The 23541-nt window shown below is 45.0% G+C and overlaps 1 protein-coding gene across 2 annotated transcripts; it reads left to right on the forward strand.

The window, feature by feature from the left end:
• Positions 1-1664: 1664 nt before the first annotated feature.
• On the forward strand, positions 1665-22979 carry chd8 (chromodomain helicase DNA binding protein 8). 2 transcript variants are annotated; one of them, XM_015957393.3, is made up of 39 exons: positions 1665-1769; positions 2623-3698; positions 3844-4170; positions 5859-5972; positions 6058-6563; positions 6640-6751; positions 7512-7718; positions 7801-7869; positions 7945-8000; positions 8120-8237; positions 8315-8398; positions 8496-8633; positions 9945-10066; positions 10306-10549; positions 10680-10856; positions 10936-11079; positions 11206-11304; positions 11505-11664; positions 12503-12713; positions 12829-13024; positions 13103-13273; positions 13354-13644; positions 13735-13955; positions 14035-14237; positions 14329-14485; positions 14560-14649; positions 14716-14819; positions 14959-15082; positions 17708-17783; positions 17868-18139; positions 18237-18469; positions 18556-19209; positions 19294-19400; positions 20675-20896; positions 21615-21707; positions 21781-21894; positions 21966-22067; positions 22143-22247; positions 22396-22979. In XM_015957393.3, the coding sequence occupies exons 2-39, from the start codon at positions 2721-2723 to the stop codon at positions 22768-22770; spliced, it is 7776 nt and encodes a 2591-aa protein (XP_015812879.3). In that variant the 5' UTR covers positions 1665-1769; positions 2623-2720; the 3' UTR covers positions 22771-22979. The 2 variants fall into 2 exon arrangements, with proteins under 2 accessions (XP_015812879.3, XP_015812880.3); XM_015957394.3 differs by having other exon boundaries at positions 7515-7718.
• The last annotated feature ends 562 nt before the right edge of the window (positions 22980-23541 follow it).

Consider the following 23541-nt stretch of genomic DNA (forward strand, 5'->3'; position numbering starts at 1 on the left):
AACCGCAAGAACAAGACTGAAGAAGAAGAAGAAAGTATCATTTTTATAGCGCCTCTCAAGATAAAAATCACGAGGCGCTTCACAAAAACAAAAAATATAAAAATATAAAAAATAATTTAGAAAATGTTGAAAAATATATTTAAAATGAGCAAAAATAGACAATTGTGATTGAAAAAAATGTTAAGAAAGAGAGAGAGTGAACAGGAAAGAGGGAAATCAGTGGATCCTGAGGAAGGTGGAATAGGTGGGGAGAGCAGAATAAAGAGAGAGTGGTTGAAGAAGGTCATACAAAAGCCAGCTTGAACAAGTGAGTCTTCAGCTGCTTTTTAAAGGAGACCACTGAGTCCACTGATCTCAGGCTCAGGGGGAGAGAGTTCCAGAGTCTGGGGGCCACAGCAGCAAATGATCTGTCACCTTTGGTCTTTAGCCTGGTGCTGCACAACCAGTAGGCACTTTTGACTGAGTGCACTTTTGTCAGTAGTAACAAGGAACAAGTGAGCAAAGTGGACAAAATGCATTTACTGATTTGTAGGGGGGGGGGGGGTTGTGGGGTCTTGCGGAGTTATCTGTGTTCCGCTGAATGTCCTATGAAAGAAAACCCAGAAGATTGCATGGAGTCACTGAGTTTCTGTGTCAGATACTATACGGCAAACCCCATACTGAGCAAGCATGAGGCGATAGTAGGAAGAAACCTCCATCACCTCCACCTGGCTCAGTATGAGCTTACTGGGGATTCGAGAAGAAAGAGCAGATACACACACACACACGCATGCATGCACGCAAGCATGCACACACACACACACACACACACACACGTGCGCGCACACACACACACACACACACACACACACACACACAACCAGCTGTGCAGCAAAGCAGGATGGATCCGTGCTTTCATATTGTTGACACCAAATCCTCAAATATAGACAATGACAGGAAATTTGAGTAATATTGTTAAAATGAGCAGCTTTTGTCTACATTTAGAGGTCTAAATGTAATTGTTTGCTACCAGGTGATTTGCGAATTGGTGTTAGGTGTTAATAAGCAATTGAATGGTTCGGTGATCGGTGTGTTCTAATAATCCATTACAGAAGAGCTGTCATATCACCGCCTAGCACTAGAGGGCACCAAAGCCCTACTCTACACACCTGAGTCTCGCAAGCCGATCATTTAAAAAATCATAAATATCCGGGTTTTGAGAACAATAATCATCAATAAAAGCATTAATGTACGTGTATTGTTTCATTTTATATATCCGAAAGAAGATATAGAAACAACACAACGGGTCTTCATTCAAATGAGGAGGAGGAGGAGGAGGAGGGGGGGTGACAGCTATGCAATAAAATGGTGAAAAACATATAGTGTCATTCACAAACACATCTAAAGATTAGACGGCCAATTAGATACTTTAAATAACACATTTTTTATTTTAAATTAACCCTAAAAGACCTGTGTTTTACACTGCAATGAATCAGAGTTGTTGAAGATCAAAAGACCCCAGCTAGGCCGCATTTATTGTTTTCTCAACCTAACTACAACTCTTATCCCGCCCCGGAGAGGAGGGGGATCAGTAGAAATGATGGATGGTCTATTGACCCAATGAAAACGCAGAATGGTACCGGTTCCGAGACAAACTGACCAATCACGATTAGATAGGGTCTGAAGGGCGGGGTTTCATTGGCAAGAAGTTAGTTCCTGCTCTTCCCTGGCCGTTTCCTGTAATCGTACAGTGTTGTGAGACGGAGAAAGCCATGTGTGTCGATGCAAAGGTAAATTTTGCACTTTGAAATTATGTCCGTGTGAGTTGAGGCAGATGTTCGGATAGATATTTCCAGGTAATTTTGCCAAAAATAGGACGCAGACCAACCGAAACAGTATTGCGGCCTATGAGCTGTGTCTGAACGTAGACAGGCACGTTGCTTTGGTTTTGGTCCGGTTTGTTGATGAGGTTCAAGGAGTCCGGCTCACTCAGTGGCTGATAGTAAATGACAGAGAAAGGACTCGATGACTGAAAACGTAAAACAAACCGTGTTTATGTGCTTTCTGTCCCTCTCTTGCATTTTGAATCGGCACATTTTGGTGGCGGTAGAAGCTAATGCTAACCGACGGGTTTATAAGAAAGACAGCGGAGAGGAAAACATCGTACCTGTCCAGCATCAGGACCCGTTGTCTCTCACTGTTTTCGTCAACAAAATATATTCTCGGCTGTCGTATTATAAGTAACACCTTAGAATCAGTTTAACTGTTTTCGTTTTGGTCAAATTTTAACCCTTAATACCACTTTCGATTCATTTTGAGGACAGCAGTTTCTTTAGGATGTAAACACTTATTCCTTTTAGTCTTCAACCTTTTCTGAAGCATTCAGTCATTCCCATACTACGTTTAAATTACGTGTACGTAGAACAAAATCAGACTTTAACGTAAGATGGTTTGTGAATTGAAAGATTCAAATCATTACAGTAAAACGTTTCAGAGCACAACGCGATTTAACTTTGTAGGATCATGGTTACTTGGTGAAGTTATTGAACACTAAACTGGGTTTTTACGTGAGTCTTACAGCACTTTTTACTTTACAGCCTTTAGATCGATTAACTCATTCTCATGCGTTTCTTCTTTTTCCAGCTGTTTACTTAAAAGTTGAGAAGACCTGGACAAAAGCACTCGCCTTCCTTGTCTGAGTCTTAAACTTTGGGCCCATCTCCCGGTGTGGAGTGGGCAAGATGGCAGATCCCATTATGGACCTCTTTGAGGACACACCTCTGTTTAACCTGGACGCCCTTCCAGATGACTCCTTCTCTCATGGTTCTTCGGACCCTGTGGAGGAAGCTTTGAAGTTGGCTTTGGGCCAGGTGGTTCCAACAGAACCGGAGCCCACCCCCGACCTCTCAGTCAACACAAGCCTTGATGTTCCTGTAGCAGCTCCTTCCATCCCAGACCCTGCTCCTGTTCAAATCCCCATACAGCAACCAATGCCAGTGATGACTGTTCAGTCTGTGTCCTTAGCTGCAGCTCCCACCGTGACACCGGCTTCTGTTGATACTGTGCCACAGATACAGACCACCGTACCCATTGCCAGCAACACCAGTGGGGTTTCCAGTAGTGCCGTACTCCTGAGCTCACCTCTGACTGTTTCTAGTTCTCCAGCTACCACCACACAACAGCTTACACAGATAACTCATCAGCTCACCCCACAACAGTTAGCGGCCATCACACAGCAAGCTGGTGGTAAAATTGTGATTCTCAAAGGTCCCCAGGGTCAAGCACAGGTTCTACAAACTATATCTGGAACCACGGGTCAGACAACTGGGAAGGTCATCCGTGTTTTGTCTGGAACTCCACTCAAACCCGGCGTGTCCATACTGCAGGGGGGTGCGGTGTTGAATCAGGCAAGCCCTGGACAGGCCCAGGTCAAGGTGGGTGGTGCAGGGGTGCAGAGGCTACTGCAGTCTCCCAATGGACCAGTCAAACAGGTGTTGCTTACATCCATGCCACAGCAGGTACAGCAGACACAAACTCAGCCAGTTCAGGTGAAGATCCCAGCTCAGGCGCAGATAGCTCAAGGTCAGACTACTGTTCAAGTCCATCCGCAGGCTCAAACTGCCCAAATTCAAGTCCAACCTCAAGCCCATGCCGCTCAGAGCCAGGTCCAGATGCAGAGTCAAGTGCAGCTCCAGCCAGCCATGCAAGCCCAGACACAGGTAAGCTCCACCTCTACTATTTTAGGGTTTCAAAAGATGTGATGCTTTAAATGTGTGCGTCTTCTCTTGTGGGGGTAACTGATGATTTTTACTGGTTCTGTGTTCGGTCTTTTCCTGATGTCTGGTCCTGTGGATCTAATTCTAGGGAGGGGAAGCTAAGCGCATCACCCTGGTTCTTCAGCAGCCCTCTCAGCCTGGCTCTGCCACGACAACAGGCCAAGCTGTTGCAGCTCCGCAGCAAGTCGCACAGGTCCAACAAGTTCAGACCGCACAAGGGGGTCAACAGCAGCAAACACCGGCTCCAGCTAGACTGGTGTTGGGTCAGCTCCCTAGTGGAAAACTGGTGCTCCAAGGAAGTCAGCTGGCAGCCCTGACCCAGGCTCGGACTGCAGGCCAGGCTGGAGGGCAGCCCAAAGTCCTCACCATTCAGCTGCAAGTGCAGCAACAGCCCAACCAGCAAGGAGGAGTTAAGGTGAGATCCTGTAGATGTATTTGTTGATGTTCCAGTTATTTTCCCTTGATAGACGTTTGGAGGTCTTCTGTTAAAGTTTACTGAAACAGGACTCATACTAGGTTACCCAGAGTGTCGAGGTTCAGGGTTTGTGATGCTTCAGTTTGCTGGCATCAGTCTAATAAAATAGCCTTTCTTAACTGGGATCTGTTAACATTCAGTACCAGTTTCATTGATTAGCACGAGGACCTTCATTGGTGTGATGCCGTGGAGTGAGTGGCATGTTTGAGCAAAGATCAGAGATAAGTTGATTTCCACATTTCCTCCTTACACAAGTGGCTCTGCCCAAAATCCTGTTTTTGCTGAGTTTAAATGCCTAATCGCAGAATGACTAATGCGTAATGAACAGCGAGGATCCACAGGTTTTATTTTATGGGTCATTTGTAGTAATACACATTCAGGTCAGTCTTGTTTGTTTAAAGGTTATTGTTTATTATCAGCATTGCGGCTTTTTGCTGCGTCCAGCAGTTTCAGACTCATTTGTGCTACTTAGTTACACGTTGTTGTTTTGCTTTAAACTGGAGCTCAGCAATCCTGGCCATCACCATTGATTTCTCTAATTGATTATTATCCTGATTTAATTGAAAACCACTTGAATATTTTTGGCATTTTGTCCCATTATAAAAAGAGCTAAAACCTTGTGATGCTGAGGGAAAAGGGTCCTCTTGCTATGTTAAAATGTTTAGACTATTTTCATTCTCAGATGTAGGAGCTGCGATTGGCCTTCGGCTGATTCGTGCAGCAAAGTCTTCGTTAGGATTTTGCCAAACTAATTTGTGGTGTTTAAAGCAAAATTACAGCAGTTTTTGAAAACAGTTGGGAGGAGAATATGGCTCCTATTTCAGTTAAAAGAGCATGTTTTTATAATTAAAATGCTCTCAAATCCTAAAGCAGCCCTTTACCGGAAAACCATTTTTAATGATTATTCCTGATTATAATCGATCAATCTGAGTTTTTCATGCAGGCAAAACATGAAAGTAGTCTTCTACACCTGTCTGCTGCATTAGCTTCTGGTTAAAAATGGATGGTGAAAATCTAGGATATGAAAAGCCTGACAGATCTACGTAACATTCATGGACTCGCCCGTCTTCACTTGTGACGGGGACGGCTGCTGTTGGTTTAGCTTCCAGGAAACCGCAGAGAGCGTCTCGGCTAGTAGAAGCTAACCGTTAGCATTAGCATCTTCACCACACAGCAGAACTCCTTCAGGCTTTTGTTATTTGTGGAGATAAAGCATCAACATTGCTGAGCAAAGAGTCAGTGGTAGTCGTGTTGCTATTAGCCAATCAGAGGCAAGATGTCAGAACGTCAAGAAATAAGACTCGAAATCCTGTCGCCTGAAGCTTCTTTGTCCTCCAGCTGACTTCTCCTTGCTGAAACAGTTGCACCAGAGCTTTTTTTCCCCAGAATACGACTTACACTGCAAATATATTAAAAATGTAAGTGAAGGAAGTTCAAGTTTCATCTTTTAGAGTTTTTTCTTGAATTGTTATCTAACAGTTCTCCAGGTACCAAAGGAGTAACTTTTTACTATTTATTTTACTGTCTTCGTATCATCTATCGGTATCTAATCAAGAGCTAGTGGGTTAGCTTAGCCACCGGTGCCTTTGTATTTGGTCTGCCTGAACCTGTCTCTTGTGCGTTAACAGTACCAGCTGGTGTCAGGAGCAGGTAACGCCGGCAGCCCACAGATGCTGCAGATATCCCAGAGCCAAGGAGGACAGAGAGTAGCGGTACCCATCAAAATGCTTCTGCAGCCACAGGTTTGATTTTTTTATTTGAATTTGCCTTTGAACACATTGATTTGAAGGAAATTCACTTAAAAATGTAAAATTCTCTTTTACTCAGACAACCTCAGCCTCGCCTTCAGGTGGCGCCGTCTCCGTGGTGAAGGTCATCAATTCTTCAGCAGCAGGCCCCTCCGCCACCACCACCACCTCTCCATCCCAGGCCATTCGCATCTCCAAGGCTCCGGGCGAGCCGGCGTCAGTGCGACGCGTGGAGATTCTCTGTAAGCAGGAGAAAGCAAATCGCATCGTGGCTGAAGCCATCGCACGGGCCAAAGCGCGTGGTGAGAAGAACCTCCCCAGAGTCCTGAACCAGGACGAGCTTCCAGCCACACACACCTTGTCAGAAATAGGAGGGACTGTGACTGTGGTGTCGGCTGCTAAGAAAAAAAGCAGCAGTGGAGGAAGCAAAAAGAAAAGTCCGTTGTCTGGAGGGGCGGTGCACAAAACTATGGTAGGAGCTAACAATAAAGGCAAAGTCAAGATACAAGGAGGCACCATGACGGTAGCTGGAGGCACCATTTTACCTGCAGCTGGGAACAAGAACAAAAACAAGACTAAAGCAAAGTAAGACCTTTGTGCTTCTGATTCCTGTTTTCATATCCACGAGCTGTTCTGAGTTTTTCTCCCCGTCTGCTGGCAGCACCATTACTCTGGTGGGAGCAAAGAAAAGGAAGAGAAATCCATCTTCTGACCACTCTGATGGGGAGCTGAGCCCTCCTTCACCCGTTGCTCTGGAGGATGACATGATCATGGTAAAAACGCACGCACGACTAAGACCTGTGTGCACTGACATCTATTGCAGGGGTGTCAAACTCATTTTAGCTCGGGGGCCACACTGAGGAAAATCTAGTCCCAAGTGGGCCAGACCGGTAAATTAAAAACAACTTCAGATTGTTTTCTTTGTTTTAATACAATCAATATAAAACAAGGCTGGAGCCTGAGGACAGTGTATCCAAAATAGTACAAGTACAACACCTGACGTGTAATTGAAAATTTGAAAAAAATCAATAAATAAAAAAAAACATTCCTTAGTGATTCAAAGAGCTTACAGATCACATGGCAAGATCAGTTTCATGCAGCACTTAAAGTATATTTGACTCATTTTACTTTACATCTTTTAGCTTTCACCAGCACGTCAATATCAGAAGTCACATCCTGAGTGGCGTCCAGCTTCAGGATGTGATTCAAGTTCTTGTGTGAGCCTTGAGCGCAGCTTTGTTTTATTTATACTCATTACAGAGGAAACTTGCTCACAAAGATACGTTTATTTTCGCTCTACATTGTAAAGTATGAAAATAAAGTTTACACAACCATCTCGCGGGCCGGATTTAACCCGTTTGCGGGCCGGATCCGGCCCGCGGGCCGTTTGTTTGACACCCCTGATCTATTGTGAGGGATTTATTTAGAGTTTTATAGAAATTTTGAGCGTTGAAACCATAAAAGAAAAACACATTTAGTGACAACTTAAACACAGTCCCAAAACCACGTTGCTTACAACTCTGTTTGGGCCAGAAGAGGCGCTCCAATCGTGTGGTGAAGAGGAAGAAGTACACAGAGGACCTGGATATCAAAATAACGGATGATGAGGATGAGCAGGAAGATGTGGACGTTACTACGACCGCAGCAGCGGTGGCCTCCATCAGTGGAGTTGCGGCAGTGCAGCTGAAACAGGAAGTGGAGCTTGATGGGGACGGACTGCCCAGTATGCAGTTCTTTGTGGTGAGAGCTGAATCAGTGCAACACTTTTATTTTGGTATTATGGGTTATTGTTGAGTATTATAACGTGTTTTATTTTTTACAGGAGAATCCTAGTGAGGAGGATGCAGCCATCGTAGACAAAGTCCTGTCTATGAGGATAACCAAAAAGGAGGTACACTAAACCTAACACCTGAAATTATTCGTTGTTTGTTGTGTGATGTAAATGAAATCTGTTCCTGTCTTCAAGGTGGCTCCAGGCCAGTATGTTAATGCTGAGGAATTCTTTGTAAAATACAAAAACTAGTAAGTTTCACTTTCTTTGAGGGGAACTTGGATTTCTGGAGGCTTTTTTTTATTTTTTATTACTTATTTAGAAAAATGAGACGGTAGGAATGAGTATAGCTGTGCTCTCGTGTTCTCAGTTCATACCTGCACTGTGAGTGGGCCACACTGAACCAGCTGGAGAAAGATAAGAGGATCCATCAAAAGATCAAGAGGTTCAAGACCAAGCATGCTCAGATGAGGCACTTGTTCCAGGAGGTGAGCGGGGGTCGCACCTCTGGTGCCGGAAAACAGCTCGGATCGTTTCATTTAACATCAAACTCTGTTCTCTACAGGACGAGGAGCCTTTTAACCCGGACTACATGGAGGTGGACAGGATCCTGGACGTGTCTCACAGCGTGGACAAGGACAATGGAGAGGTCAGAAATACAGTTTTAACTCAGTTCTGCTGTTGGTTCTCATTTAAAATTCTGTACAATATAAAATGTTTCCTTTTGGTTAAATTACGTCCTCCAGCCGGTCATCTACTACCTGGTGAAGTGGTGCTCGCTGCCCTATGAAGATGCTACTTGGGAACTAAAAGAGGACGTTGATGAGACAAAAGTTGAAGAGTTCCGCAAAATTCAAAACCGGCAGCCTCGTCTGAAGAGAACGGTGAGCGTTCCAAGTCAGAGATGACTGATGGCATGTGTTCCATCCTTATTACACTTGGTTTTAAAAGGGCATTATGGAAGTTTGACAGCCAAAACATGTATAGAAATAATAAATGTCTTCTTCATACATTCTCCTGCAATGCCCTGGTCCTGTAGAATGAGCCCTGGCATTTTTACTGTGATTGCCTGTTTTTCTGTAAAATCACAGAAAAAGAGAGATGCTCGGGTCGAGCAGGCTGCTTCATGCGCGTTCACGGTCAGGCATCGCCCGTAGCATTTGCTATCAGTAGCTTTAGCAGCAGAGAGAGAGGCAGTGCCACTTTGTCGCTGTTCCTAACGCCTAGTGACAAAGCTAGCTACATTTCTGAGGACCCTTAGCTACTTTCTGTAGAACTTTCTTCTAGATATTTCCTGCAAATTAGCAACAAAATAGCCATTTTCACTCCGAAAAGTTCTTTGGTTTGACGTTGTTTCAGCTGTCATCAAGGATATAAATGTTACAGATACAAGGATGTCACTGGCGCTTTAGCTCACCTAGAAAGACGTCGGTCTCTCGTGCAGAAGACCCGGGTTCGATTCTGGATGTGAACATAGTTTATTTAAAGTTTCTTTTTTACATTAATGGTATATTTTTTGCCGAACGGCATCAAATTCACAGATAAAAAAGATGTGGGTTCAACTTTCATTTTGGAACAATTTTTCAAGCAAGGGAAGGGAATGATCTGAGCATGCAGGAGGACTGACCCATCATAAAGCTTTGTCGGCTGTGCTGAAGAGAAAGGTACAGAACCAAATTATTTAATTAGCTGCGCGTTCTCCTGTCCTCTGTCCTCTGGGCTACACACACAAGGGACTGTCTCAGCTGTTATTTTCATTAAGGAGTGTGCACGTACAGCATGCGCGCCTCGTGCACGAGCCTACTATTGAAGCTGCCGTTACGCTTTTGGCCTGAGGGGGCAATAGCGAGCATAAAAATTCAAAACTCCGTAAAGTCCCTTTAAGCACTGCTTGGACTGGGTCGTGAAAAACTCCTCTTAGAAAGACAACAGGGCAAAAAAATATCTGTCATTTTATGGGTTTCATGTTTTATTCAAACATGTCTTTGCAAATGAGAGACAAAAGTGACTGATATTAAATTAGGTTTATCCCTTCAGCCATGAGCGTTATCTGTTTGGAGTTTAATCGACTGAAGCCTTTAATATATATTTCCTTTGTTTTAAACACAAAAAGCTCACATAACACCTTTACTTGAGTCAGGAGCCACTTTTGTGCTCCTTGGTTCTTCATTTGTCACCGTCTCTCCTCTCCGCAGGCACGGCCTCCTGCTGGGTCATGGAAGAAGTTGGAGGAGACCAGAGAGTACAAGAACGGCAACATCCTCCGAGAATATCAGCTGGAAGGAGTCAACTGGCTCCTCTTCAACTGGTACAACAGGTATTCATCAAGCACACCTGTGTTTATAGTAATCTTTGGTCATCAGTGGCAAAATAACCCAGGAACGCTGTCGGCTTTGCTGTAGGAAGGGTCCAAACTGTAATGTCTGTAGTTTCAGCTTTTAACTTTTTATTCTAAAGACAAACTTTTTTTTTTCTCCAACAAAAAACAAAATAAAAGCCTAGATTAGAATAAAATAAGCCAATCGGGATCCCAGCGTTATTTTTCTTGTCCAACAGGCAGAACTGCATCCTGGCAGATGAAATGGGTCTGGGCAAAACCATCCAGTCCATCACGCTGCTGTCAGAGGTGTACGCTGCTGGTGTCCAAGGCCCCTTCCTGGTTATTGCTCCCCTCTCCACCATCACCAACTGGGAGAGGGAGTTCTCCACCTGGACCGACATGAATGCCATAGTCTACCATGGCAGCCTCGCCAGCCGACAGATGATCCAGCAGTATGAGATGTACTGCAAAGATGACAAGGTGAGCAGATCTGTGACGTCTCAGGTTTTGGGTTGTGGTCTTAAGCTGGTGGCTCATCCTCCAGCCCCCCGTGTGTCTCAGTCCTTCCATAAGACACAAACGTGTCTAACCAAATGAAATCTGTCTGCAGGGACATCTGATTCCAGGCGCATACAAATTCGATGCCCTCATTACGACATTTGAGATGGTGCTTTCCGACTGCCCGGAGCTGAGAGAGATCTCCTGGCGCTGCGTGATCATCGACGAAGCTCACCGCCTTAAAAATCGCAACTGCAAGCTGTTGGACAGCTTGAAGATGCTTGACCTGGTGAGAGAGCTGCAGACCGCTGTCCACTCTGACTGATCGAACGTTTGTGCCTTTTTCGTCACATTTTTGTTTCCTTCAGGAACACAAAGTGCTGTTGACCGGCACGCCGCTTCAGAACACCGTGGAGGAACTCTTCAGTTTGCTTCACTTCCTTGAGCCAGCTCAGTTCCCGTCTGAAATCGAATTTCTTAGAGATTTTGGAGACCTCAAGACAGAGGAGCAGGTCTGGACACTGTGCAGATTCTCACACACGCACACACACCTACCTACCTACCTGTCGGTGCCGCAGCTACCTGGCTGTTTGTTCTTATTTTAAATACTTTGTTGATGTTTTGTTTCGGCTCCTTAGGTTCAGAAACTGCAGGCGATATTAAAACCTATGATGCTGCGCCGACTCAAGGAGGATGTGGAGAAGAACTTGGCACCCAAGCAGGAGACCATTATTGAGGTCAGTTTGTGTTAAAGCAGCTGTGCATTAGGTGGCTCTCTGAATCATTTAAGTTTAGAAAAGATTGAATTAACAGCAGGGATTTCAAACAGATGCACAAATTAATGATGGCGACCACAAACCAACGACTTTTCCAGATGAAAATATCGTTCTCTGTTTCAGAGGAACTTGTGAATAAAATGCTGCTTGTTTCCTGTCAGGTTGAGCTGACTGACATCCAGAAGAAGTACTATCGGGCCATTCTGGAGAGGAACTTTAGTTTCCTGAGTTTAGGAGCCAACAGTAACAGTAACGTCCCCAACCTGCTCAACACCATGATGGAGCTCCGCAAGTGCTGCAACCACCCCTACCTCATCAACGGTAAGGCTGAGGGGCGCCACAAACGATTGTTTTCTTATTGCACCAGGATGCAGCTGCTCTAATTCAGCCATCATTAGTTTCTAGTTTCAAGTGTGATCCGTTATGTGCAAGCTTATCAAGCTTATAAAACAACAGGGCTCTCATGTCCGTCACCAACATGTTTAAAATCGCCCGGTCAGAACCTTTGCTTGTCGACGTGTGCATGTTGGCTAGGTAACAAACTCGTCGAGCGCTTTTTTAATGCTGTAAGGTAGCGAGATACAATCAATCGTTGGCGTTTGTAACGTAAGAGCAAATAGGTGACATACGTGTGCTAAAGGTCACGAAATTGCCATCATTACTGTTGTTGCTACAGCTATGAACACAAGTAGCTCCCTGTTGATGTTAGCAGCTAATGAGAAGTAATTAGCTTACAGAGGCGACTGTCCGTCTTTGTTCTCCGCCATGACGAGCTTCCTTTGAAGGTATTCGTGCATGAACATGCTCCCGTGACAAGATTTAAATGTACGTGCTTCTCTTTTGTCTTTGTAAAGTGCTCCAAACTTTTGAGCTACGTTGCCGGCTTGCCAAGTCTTGTTTTTTCCAGTGACGCGACGGCTCAGCCGGGCGGCCACATGTGCCTCGAACAAAAAGGCAGAAAGCAGCAGTGGTGCTGCAGCGGGCAAAATTTATAAAACGCTTCATAGAATAAATGACGTTGACTTCAATTTATTACCGACTGTTTTGTTTGTTGACGTCATCATGACGTAACAACTAATCGTGGCAGCACTAGTACGGCCTAACATCTTTTAAAAAATCAGCTACCCAATTAATTACTGTTTCCTTTTTCCTTGTTCAGGCGCAGAGGAGAAGATCGTGGCGGAGCTGCGGCAGGTGTATGACCCCCTGGCCCCTGACTTTCATTTGCAAGCCCTGATTCGGTCAGCTGGGAAACTGGTGCTTCTCGATAAGCTGCTGCCCCGTCTGAAGGCTGGAGGCCACAAAGTGCTCATCTTCTCCCAGATGGTGCGCTGCTTGGACATCCTCGAGGACTACCTCATCAACAAGAGGTATAAACATCTACACACATCGTATTTTATCTCTTGATGGTGCAAAGTAACTTTGACATTATTGAAAGTTTGGGGAAACTTTGAAGAAACCTTCATGGGTTTTGTATTTCTCCAGGTACCTTTATGAACGAATTGATGGTAGAGTGCGTGGGAACCTGCGACAGGCAGCCATCGATCGCTTCAGCAAGCCAGACTCTGATCGTTTTGTCTTCCTCCTGTGTACTCGTGCTGGTGGTCTGGGCATCAACCTGACTGCTGCTGACACTTGTGTCATATTTGACTCTGACTGGAACCCTCAGAATGATCTGCAGGTATTGTGATGTACTAACGACGGGTTTTAAAGCTTTCTGTTCTGCCTCCACACCTTTTTCCCTTCTTTTTTTTTTCAGGCCCAAGCGAGGTGTCATCGTATTGGACAGTCAAAAGCGGTCAAAGTCTACCGTCTCATCACCCGGAACTCCTACGAGAGGGAGATGCTGGACAAAGCGAGTCTGAAGCTCGGATTGGACCGGGCTGTCCTTCAAAGCATGAGCGGCAACAAAGACAGCAGCGTCAACGGGGTAACGACTCGCTAGGCTGGTTGCTCACGTCACGTCTCATTGGATCTCTTGTCTAAACAATTTAATGTCATGTTTAACAGCTCCAACAGTTTTCCAAGAAGGAGATTGAAGATCTGTTGAGGAAAGGAGCCTATGCCGCCATCATGGATGAGAATGACGAAGGCAGCCGGTTCTGTGAGGAAGATATTGACCAGATCCTTCAGCGACGAGCCACCACCATCACTATTGAGAGTGAAGGAAAGGGCTCTACTTTCTCCAAAGCCAGCTTTGTGGCCTCTGAGAACCGCAATGACATCGCCCTCGATGATCCTGAATTCTGGGAGAAGTGGGCCAAGAAAGCAGATATAGACATGGATTCTATCAATCAGAAGGTGACGCTTTGGTGTTTGATTTTAATGGAGAGATTTATGGCTCACACAGATGGATATCCTCCTAAATCAGTTTGTTCCCTCCCCCTGCAGAACACACTGGTGATCGACACCCCCAGGATTCGCAAGCAGACCCGTCAGTTCTCCACTTTACGTGGCGAAGGTGGAGACCTGTCAGATCTAGAGAGTGATGACGAATATCCACCTGCTAATTCTAGACATTCGCGTGCTTCTCGCCGCTCTGATCGCCACAGCGGAGGAGGATACGGACGCACCGACTGTTTCCGGGTGGAGAAACACCTGCTGGTCTATGGGTGCGAACATGGTGTTTCCCTTTTATTTCGATGTTAAGCGGTCTTGTTGACGTTGCCTTGCGGGTTTGATCTGCTGTAGGTGGGGTCGCTGGAGGGACATCTTGTCTCATGCCAGATGTAAGAGGCGTCTGAGTGAGCGTGACGTGGAAACCATCTGCCGTGTCATCCTGGTCTTTTGTCTGCTGCACTATCGTGGTGATGAGAACATCAAGAGTTTCATCTGGGAGCTCATCACTCCTCCAGAGAATGGCCGAGAGCCTCAAACACTACTAAACCACTCTGGTATGAGGCTGTCATTTTCTCTTTTCAGTAGTTAAATCAGAAGACTAAATGAACTGTTGACATGTTTTTGTGTTTTTTTTTTTTTATTCAGGCCTTTCCATCCCCGTTCCAAGAGGCAGGAAGGGAAAGAGGGTGAAGGCTCAGAGTACGTTTGATGTGCAGAAGGTTGAGTGGATCCGCAAGTACAACCCTGACACTCTGCTGCTTGATGACAGCTACAGAAAACACTTGAAGCACCAGTGCAACAAGTGAGTGAGGCCAGTCAGACGCTGGTTCATGTCAACGACTTTGATTTAAGCTGAGATGTTTCCTCCGTTGTCAGAGTGTTGCTGAGGGTCCGGATGCTCTACTACCTCAAACAGGAGGTTATTGGTGAACATGCAGATGCTGTCTTGAAAGGAGCTGAGATCAGGTATTTGATGCTTCTTGTTTTATTTAAAGGTTCAGATTCGGTTACTGAGACGCCGTTTGTCTTTAGGGACGTGGACATCTGGATGCCAGAGATGGAGCAGCAGGAGGTGCCTGCTGTGTGGTGGGACGCTGATGCAGACCGCTCACTTCTTGCTGGTGTTTTCAAACATGGTAGAGTTACTTATTAAAAAAAATGAAGGCTGACTTTTTTTGGTTCCTGTTGGACTGGACCGTTTCCTGATGCTGGGACTTGATATTTGTTTTAAAGACGTTGGCGTTTAACTGATCTGATTTTGCAATTGGTTACCAGGTTATGAGATGTACACCACCATGCGAGCCGATCCCTGCCTCTGCTTCATAGAAAGAGTCGGTCGGCCTGACGACAAAGCCATTGATGCTGAGCAGCAAACCGGTGACGCGGAGCTCGGGGATGAGTAAGTTACCGCTGCTTTGTTCTGCCTTTCATAAATTCTACTTTTGTGATTAGAAAGTGGTTCTAACTGCTGATATTCAAACGGGACCCCTCACATTTTCATAGCAGCATCATTCTGTAACCTTCATTGTACTTGGTTAGCATCAAGGTAGCGGAGACTGGTTTTGTGGTTCTAATATTATTCAACAGTAATCTTGGGCTTAATTAAATCTTGTGGGATGACTATTAGGGCTGCAGCTATCGAATATTTTTGTAATCGAGTACTCTATCGAACCCTTTATCGATTAATCGAGTACTCTAATAAATTGCCCTTTTGTGTTTGTAAACCATTATATCAAATAGCATGTTATAAATCATGAAAGAGCTCTTAAAATGAGCACGCAATTGCCAGTTATTCTTCAAGTTATATTCAAAATTAGTTTTCAAAACTTCAGCACCTCAACTTTACTTCACAGTAAACAAATGCATGTACATAAAATAAGTATACAACCTGAGCCGATTTTTCCCCTCGTGCGACAAGTAGCGCTGCGAGCGGCTGCGGCCCAAACAGCACCAGAACCGCTCACGGCGCATGCGCAAACACAGCTGGCCAGCTGTTTCCCTATTAACACACGTCCGTTTAAATTTCTACACTTTTTTTTCTTCCCTCACACACAATAACAAGGATTGTAGAGAAAGCACGTTTGCCGTGGTTATGTCAAATTATACTTATCACAAAACATTTATTTACTTTATTTTGTGTTCCTCTCAAATACCGGTGTACTGTCGTCCTGCAGCAGTCCCGAGGGACAACAGACGCCAATAACAACACAATAAAAATTCTGACGTGTTGTGTAAAAACGGCTGTTTTAGCACATTTTTAGGTCCGACGTGTTGCTACCAGAAGCACAATGTGAGCTAAAACTGAGTGCTACAAATTAAAAAGTCGCACAGTATCCGCAGAATATATAGCGGACCTCGGAGTCCGCTTGCAGAAGTGACATTTACGTGTAAACGCCTTACGGAGTGAAAAATGGTCCCACACCTTTGACATTTTCTGTCTTTTTCGCACTCCACCGGGGTCCACGTTGTCCGCCATGGCTTAAAGAGAAAGTTAAGTTACTATTATACTAATAGTATAATACTGATATTCGCTACTCGCGTGTGTATGTGCGTCACTAATTTCGGTCCGGGTGAAACATGACCCCGGGGGACTGCAAAGCCATGAATTAATTAAACGTAGCCTCGAGGCAGAGAATTTGACTCGAGGCTTTTTTGTACTCAAATTATTCGAAGTACTCGAGGAATCGTTTCAGCCGTAATGACTATAATCTGACGCGTGTCTGCTTTTCGTGTCGTCCGATCGCTCGGTGCTGTGAGACGGCGTTTTTGTTCCTCATCTGATCTCACTCAGCTGAGTGACTTCAAGCAGCAGAAGTGAAGATTTCCTCTTTGGAAGGTCTAAATAAAACTTGATTAAACAGCTTTGTAAATAAATTACTTGAAATCCACGACAGGATTTATTTAAAATAAATTGTCTTTTTTATTTTTGATATGTTGCTTATTAACACTTTATGTGTTGTATGCTAGAAGGACTCGCTTGAAATCGAGATGCCCTGTCTCAAGCGGGTTTTATCCTCCTAAAACATAAGTTGTTAAATTAAATATCCAGTTATGATCTTCAGATTAAATATCACTCAAATTATTGATGTAATGCTTATTTGTGCCACTGGTTGGAGTCTTTCATTGTAAGGTGCAGAGCCGTGTCCAGGACTTTTAAAATGGGGTGGCCCATGTGGGGCACTTGTTTATGCATGGGTGGCACCAATGGTTATGCTTATTTATTCATTTACACAAATTGTTTATTTATTTACTTTCTAGTGAATTTTGCAGTTTCGCATTGCACAATCACCATTTTTTTCTATTCAGCTTATAGTTTTGTGGTGGTTAGCAAGTCACTTCTTGTTGCATTATTGCCACCAACTGGAGTTGAGTGGGACTCTAAATACTATTTATGTGAACATGAAAAAAATAATAAATAATATTAATACTACAGAAATGTTCTGTAGGCCTGGGCTAGAAGACAATGTTAAAGGTGCATGCTACCATACTATTATTGGAGTTTACAACTCAAGCCTTTTGTCGACAATGTTAAGTCAATTTAAACTGGAACTTAGTAGGGTGGCACCTGGGGTGGCCCATCAGATTCTAAGGGTGGCATGTGCTACCCCAGGCCACTCCCTGGACACGCCCCTGGTAAGGTGACTGAGAAGGTCAAAGACAAGCACCTAAAAAGCCGTCATACCTTTACTTTGTTTTCATCAAACTGTTAAATGATGATGTTAGTTTAATAGTTTAAATGAGCAATAGGAACAACTCTTGAGCAAAACATTTGCAGTATTTATTTAAATGTGTTTGTTTATTTTAGGGATTCTTTAAGTATTTGCAGATAATTTCTTGTCCTCGGTTTTTCTTTGGGGTGAAAATGAAGAAGTCCACTTCCTAAACTGTATTTTGTTCATTTTACTAACAAATAAAACAAAGCATTTGAGTCGGCCATTTTAAGCATTAATAAAAAATAAAATCGGTAAAATGATAAATGCTGTTGATCAAAGATTTAACTGAAGAGGGTTTTTTCGTTGCTCAGGGCTGAATATGATAAATACTCAGAAGATCCAGAGTTCAAGCCAGCATCGCGACACGCCAAAGATCCTTTTGAAGAGGTACACGTCCTTTTGTTCCGTCTGCAAATGAATGTGTAGAAATCAGCCCAAGTGTTAAAACTTGACTTCGACCTTTTCCTCCAGCCTGACTCTATGAACGTAGAGGATGAGGTTTCAGTGGAAGATAAGGTGGAAGCCATCGTCACAGAGAACGTCATCAGTCAAAGCGGTGTGTGCGACTGGCCCTCTAGCTCGTCGCTAACGGCACGACTACGGCGGCTGATCACGGCGTACCAACGCAGCTACAGACAGGAGCAGCTGAAGATAGAGGCCGAGGCCAAAGGCGACCGCAGGCGTCGGCGGTGCGAACAGGCCAGCAAGCTGAAGGAGATCGCTCGTCAGGAGAGACAGCAACGGTACAATAGCTTAGTTTTTATTTCCTTTTTACTTTTAGTTGTCAGATTCAGAGTTTATGTAGAATCAGGTCAATAAATATCGTTTCTCCGTGTCTAGGTGGACTCGGCGGGAGGAGTGTGATTTCTACCGCGTGGTTTCAACGTTCGGAGTAGAAAAGATTAAAAAGGATCCAGGGTACCAGGAGGCAGCAGAGCCGGAGTTTGACTGGACCCGTTTCCGTACTTTTGCTCGTTTGGATAAGAAAACGGATGAAAGCCTGAGTCGGTATTTCCGCTCCTTTGTTGCCATGTGTCGGAGGGTGTGCCACCTCCGCCCGGGTCGTATTGAAGGTCAGAAAAAAAAATTTTATTTCATTTTCTTTACATTTCAGAAGTTTTAGTTTTACATGTTGACTTGATGTGATCTGAACTCCCAGATGTATCAGAGATACCCCAGACTGTGGCCCCTATCACAGAGGAGCGCGCTTCACGCACCCTTTACCGCATCAGCCTCCTGCGCCGCCTGCGGGAACGCGTCCTGCCTCACCCCGCCCTCGAGGAGCGCCTGCTACTGGCCCCACGCACCTCTGAGCTGCCCACCTGGTGGAGAATACCAGAACACGACCATCACCTGATGCTCGGTGCTTCGCTTCATGGCGTCAGTCGCACCGAGCTCTCCATCTACCCAGACACACAGTTCACCTTCAGTTCTGCCCGTGAAGAGTTCATCCAGAACCAGCAGTCTTTACCACCACCACCACCCCCTCCACCACCCATCATGAGCCTCAGCCAGCCCAAGACTGAGGTGGACTCACCTGGAGTGAAGGAGGAGGGAAGTGATTTGGGCGTGCAGTTGTTTGGAGATGAAATTGGTGCAGAACTGCAAAGTACACCCCTGAGCCACCACGCGGGGAAAGGCCACAGTCAGGGCTGGAACTTCAAGAGGAGCAGAGAAAGGGGAGAAAAAACCGGAGGAGGGAGGAAGGGTGAGGGAGGTTCTGATTCTGATTCAGACTCTGATTCAGGCTCGTCCTCCTCAGGGCGCTCGGGTAGCAGCGACGACAGCGGAGACAGTGATGAGGACGTAGGAGGTAAGTTTAAAAAAATAAATGTTCAATACGACAACAAAAAAACCAACAAATATTTGGTTAACGTTTGACTTTTCTTTCTTCCAGGAGGTATGAAGGTGGGAGATGTGGATGAAGATAACAGTTTACTCTCCATGACTCCTTCTCAGGACAGTATATCTCCTCCTGACCCCCTTAGAGTGGACTGGCCAAAGGTAATTCTAACTAAATACATCAGGCTCTGCCGCTGCTGGAGACCAAAAACTTTTACTGAAAAAACATCATTTATTGATTCTTTCTAATTATAATTGGCCATTCTGAGTCCTTCATGCAGGCTTAACATGAAAATAGTCTTTAACTTTATCTCCTGCATTAGCTTCTGATAGGAAATAGACGGTAAAATTCTAGGATTTGAAAATCCTGACAGATCTACGTCACACTGTCACTTAACATTCATAGACTCGTCCATGTTGGCTCACGACAGGGAAGGCTGTTCGTCCAGGAAATAGCAGAGAGCATCTAGGCTTGTAGAGGCTAATCGTTAGCATTAGGAACTCCACCACACAGCAGAACTCTTTCAAGATTGTTATTTGTGGAGATAAAACATCAACATTGCAGAGCAAACGGAGTCAGTGGTGGAGTCACATTACTGTTAGCCAATCAGAGGCGGGATGTCCAAATATCGGTTAATAAGTCCAGATCCTGTCGTCTGAAGCCACTTTCTCCTCCAGCTGAATTCTCTATGCTGAAATAGGCGCCTCTAAAGCCTGATTTATACTTCTGCGTTGGTGCGGACACGCAGCGCCGTTACGCGTTGGTGCAGGGCCTCTCCGGCGTTCTCACAGAGGGTGACGGAGAAATGCCCCAAATTTTAAACATCCATCGAAAGTGACTTGAGACCGCAAGCTTGTGATTGGTCAGGACGCCGTTTCTTTTAAATTCGTCACCAGCACTGGCGTTGTCCCATTAAAAAGTAAAAAGATATTAAGCGACAGACCCCGAACAGCTTGATAAACACATCACAGAAAATATGAACGTTTATTCACCCGTGACTGAAGGAGCACAAAATATGGAGCAAACGTGAACAGAAAAGACAGGAAATGTGGGTTTAGAGGTGACGACCGCATGAAGAGGCGGAGGAGGATTAAGGACAAATTTGTCCGTCTTTGAAAAATATAAACACATTACATTAGTAAATGCACCATCGTGGACCAGATACATGAGTGTTATGGTGGCAGGATACCACAGAACAGCGCTGCGCCCTCTGTTGTCCTGGCGGGGAATTGCTTTGTAACACTCCGCCGCCTGAACAGAAGTTCAAATGTGAAAAGCTTTCCAACTCTCCGTGTTGCGGAGCTCACGGAGAAGTAGAGATCAGGCTTTACAAGGCACTCAATCCTACTAGAGGCCACTGCACATGTATTTATTAAACGAGTGTTCCACACCTTTAACGATGAGCAACTAACTCTTGGTTTCTTTGCCATCTCAGGACCGAGTGCTGATCAACCGCCTGGACAGTTTATGTACTCTAGTGTTGACAGGTCAGTGGCCATCAGGGCGGCGTTACGTGTCTGAAGCTCAGCTCCACCCTGGCTCAGAGCTCGGTGGAGAGGAGATGGCCTACAGCAGGGTGATCCGTAAACCCAGCAGCGTACCAAGCGTCCTTGGGACGGACGGAGAGGATGGAGAGTTTACGGTAAAACTCCTCAAGGTAATCAGTCTGAGGCTTAAACAAGAGCATTAGTTTTGTTTTAAACCAACTTTTTATACATCTGAACATAGGTTAAGCTTTGTGGTGTTTTCTTTAACTCATCACAAGTCAACGGACACACACACACACACACACACACACACACCCCACACACAAGCAGTGAGCTAATAATTCAGTTCTCCATGACAATTTGCTCAATCATCCATTAATAACTTTCCTAACTTCTTAGCCAACTTGCCTCTCATCAAGTTTAAATTGATTCAGTTACTGGTTTTTCAGAATAAAAGTTTGTGTAAATCAGGTTTAGTTGTGAGAAATCCTCTGTTTGTGCTGCAGGCACACGGTGTTACACAAGTGAAATACAAGAATAACCAAGTTCAAACATTTTTCATAGGTAAAATTAAAGTTTTAAAGTAAAGCAGTGGCTTAAGTCATCATTTCCTGCCGTTATAATAAACTGTTTCCATGTTCTACACAAGAAAATTGTCGGGCTGATAATGACGATGCAGATAAAGCCAACTCAGTTGGTGTCCTACTGGCTCCTTCCCCTGATGCTCACCGTAGCTCGTTCTCTGTAGCAGACGTGCCTGAAGGACTAGATTACAGAAGCACTCGATGGCGCCATGTTTAAGGCGTTGGTGGATGATGTGATGCAGGAAGGACCCGAGACTTCAGCTGTTGTGTAGTTTAATCCGAGTTCTGGATGTCATCCCAACAGGAGGAGGGCCTCAAGCTGACCTTCTCTAAGCAGGCTCTCATGCCCAACGGGTCGGGGGGGGAGAGCAGCCGCAAGAAGCGAAAGGATCAGGAGGTTTGTGAAACTTAAAGAGCTCGTCTGTAAATCAAAAATAAAGCTGAGTTAAAAATTTCTTCTCCGTTTTTAGCTAACAGACCTGGACGGACTCCGTGATGCGTTGGAGCGTACGCCTCGCCGAAGGGACCCTCCAATATGGTTGAAAGAGAATCCCGAATACGAGGTGGAAGGAGACATGCTGGAGGTAAATCCATTGCCATAAACAAAGACTCAGTCACATGGTGGTGTAGCGTATGACGTCATGTCTTGTTTTAGCTGCTGGTCAACAGAAGTAAGAGGAAGAGGAGGAGGAGGGCCGATAAGGCCCTCACAGGGACCGAGAAGGTTAAACTCATCAACATGAGAACAGGGAAGAAGGTTGGTCAGAGCTCCAGTTTGGAGGAGATGTTGTTCTGTGCTGCGTAGATCTGAAGTTTAAACGTTTCTCGACAGGTTGGTGCCGCCTTCTGCCCGATGCTGCAAGAGCTGAGGGAGTATCTGGAGGAGAATCCTGACATTGCTGTTGCGCCCGAGTGGTCCGACACGGTTCGAAACTCTGTACGAGTCTTTGTTTATTTGTAAATACGGCAACAGTCGTTCACAAATGTAGCTTTGATTTTTACTTAAATTTCGCTGATACTTTGTTTAGTTACTTTAGTGATTTTTAGTTACTTTTAGTTTTTAACGATACATCCTTTTCCTTCAGGGCTTACTGCCTGAATCCTTCTTCCACCGCCTGCTGACGGAGAGCTCTGAGATTCCGAAGAAAAGTCGTCGGCGTCACCACCACCACCACCATCACCACCATCATCACTACCACACTCCAGAGCCCACCCCTGAAGACCCCAACCTGGATGCAGTTGAGGAGGAGACGTTGGTGTCAGATGGAGCTTACATGATGGATGAGGAAGACCTGGAGACGTCCCATCACTTCCTCACCAGTCCGGACTATGACGTGAAAATGGAGGGCGGTGACAGCCTTTCCCAGGGCGACTATGACAGCTCAGATCAAGAAGCTCTATTAGAGGATGTGATCGTAGCGCAGAAGGACTCTGACTCTTCATCGAGCTCCGAGGACTGAACCCCTCCCCCGAAACGCTGACTCAATACCCATTCAGAAACAAATCATGTTATTCCTCATTTCTTTAAACCTTTGTGTAACAAATTATGCATTAATGTTGTTTTTCATTTTGCTTTTTCTATTTGTTTGTTTTATTCAGGACTTTTCTGTTGGAGGAGCGGGTTTGCACCTATGACTTAGTTTCTTCACCTTCATTTTGTTGCATCCTTCTCTATATCTTTGTCAAACCTCTGACAAAATGGCAAAAAGCTGAGATTTGTTTCCTTTTCACTCGTCGTTCCCCTTCTCTTCCATCCAAACCCATGAATACCATCACATTCCCATGTGTGACCAAAAGGGGACCCTTGCTGTACAGAAACACTTTTCATATCCACAAAAACAAACCTCAAAGCTGCTCCTCTAGCGCTACATAAAACTGGGCACTTGTACTGAGCAGAGCCAGATCCCACTACCCCCCCCCCCACCAGTCCCCTCTGGTTGTCTGAACTGAAGGGGCTCCCGTGTATCGTTAGTGTTTTCACTTTGTGGGAGGGAGGGGTGTGGGTGGGAGAGGGGATGGTGACGTATTAGTTACTGATGAAGTGCTAGGAGGATGGATTTAATGTACAATGTAGAGCTCGTCACTTGTGTACCATGGTGCAACGTTGGCGGCAGTGAGTTACTATTGTTTTATGACCTGACTGTATCTGTGATATGAATAACAGCAAACTACAGTGAACAAACAGCTGTGTGTGAATTGTGATTTTCATCTGGATTTCATTCCAACTTCAG

This window comes from Nothobranchius furzeri, chromosome 11 (assembly GCF_043380555.1).
Source record: "Nothobranchius furzeri strain GRZ-AD chromosome 11, NfurGRZ-RIMD1, whole genome shotgun sequence".
Classification (NCBI taxonomy): Eukaryota; Metazoa; Chordata; class Actinopteri; order Cyprinodontiformes; family Nothobranchiidae; genus Nothobranchius; species Nothobranchius furzeri.

What these genes read in the sequence shown, in the direction of transcription:
- chd8 (XM_015957393.3), top strand. Translation starts at nt 2,721, where the DNA reads ATGGCAGATCCCATTATGGACCTCTTTGAGGACACACCTCTGTTTAAC. An exon ending in GCTTGAAGATGCTTGACCTG is followed by an intron (nt 10,857 to 10,935) that starts GTGAGAGAGCTG and finishes TGTTTCCTTCAG; the next exon opens with GAACACAAAGTGCTGTTGAC. An exon ending in CCACCCCTACCTCATCAACG is followed by an intron (nt 11,665 to 12,502) that starts GTAAGGCTGAGG and finishes TTCCTTGTTCAG; the next exon opens with GCGCAGAGGAGAAGATCGTG.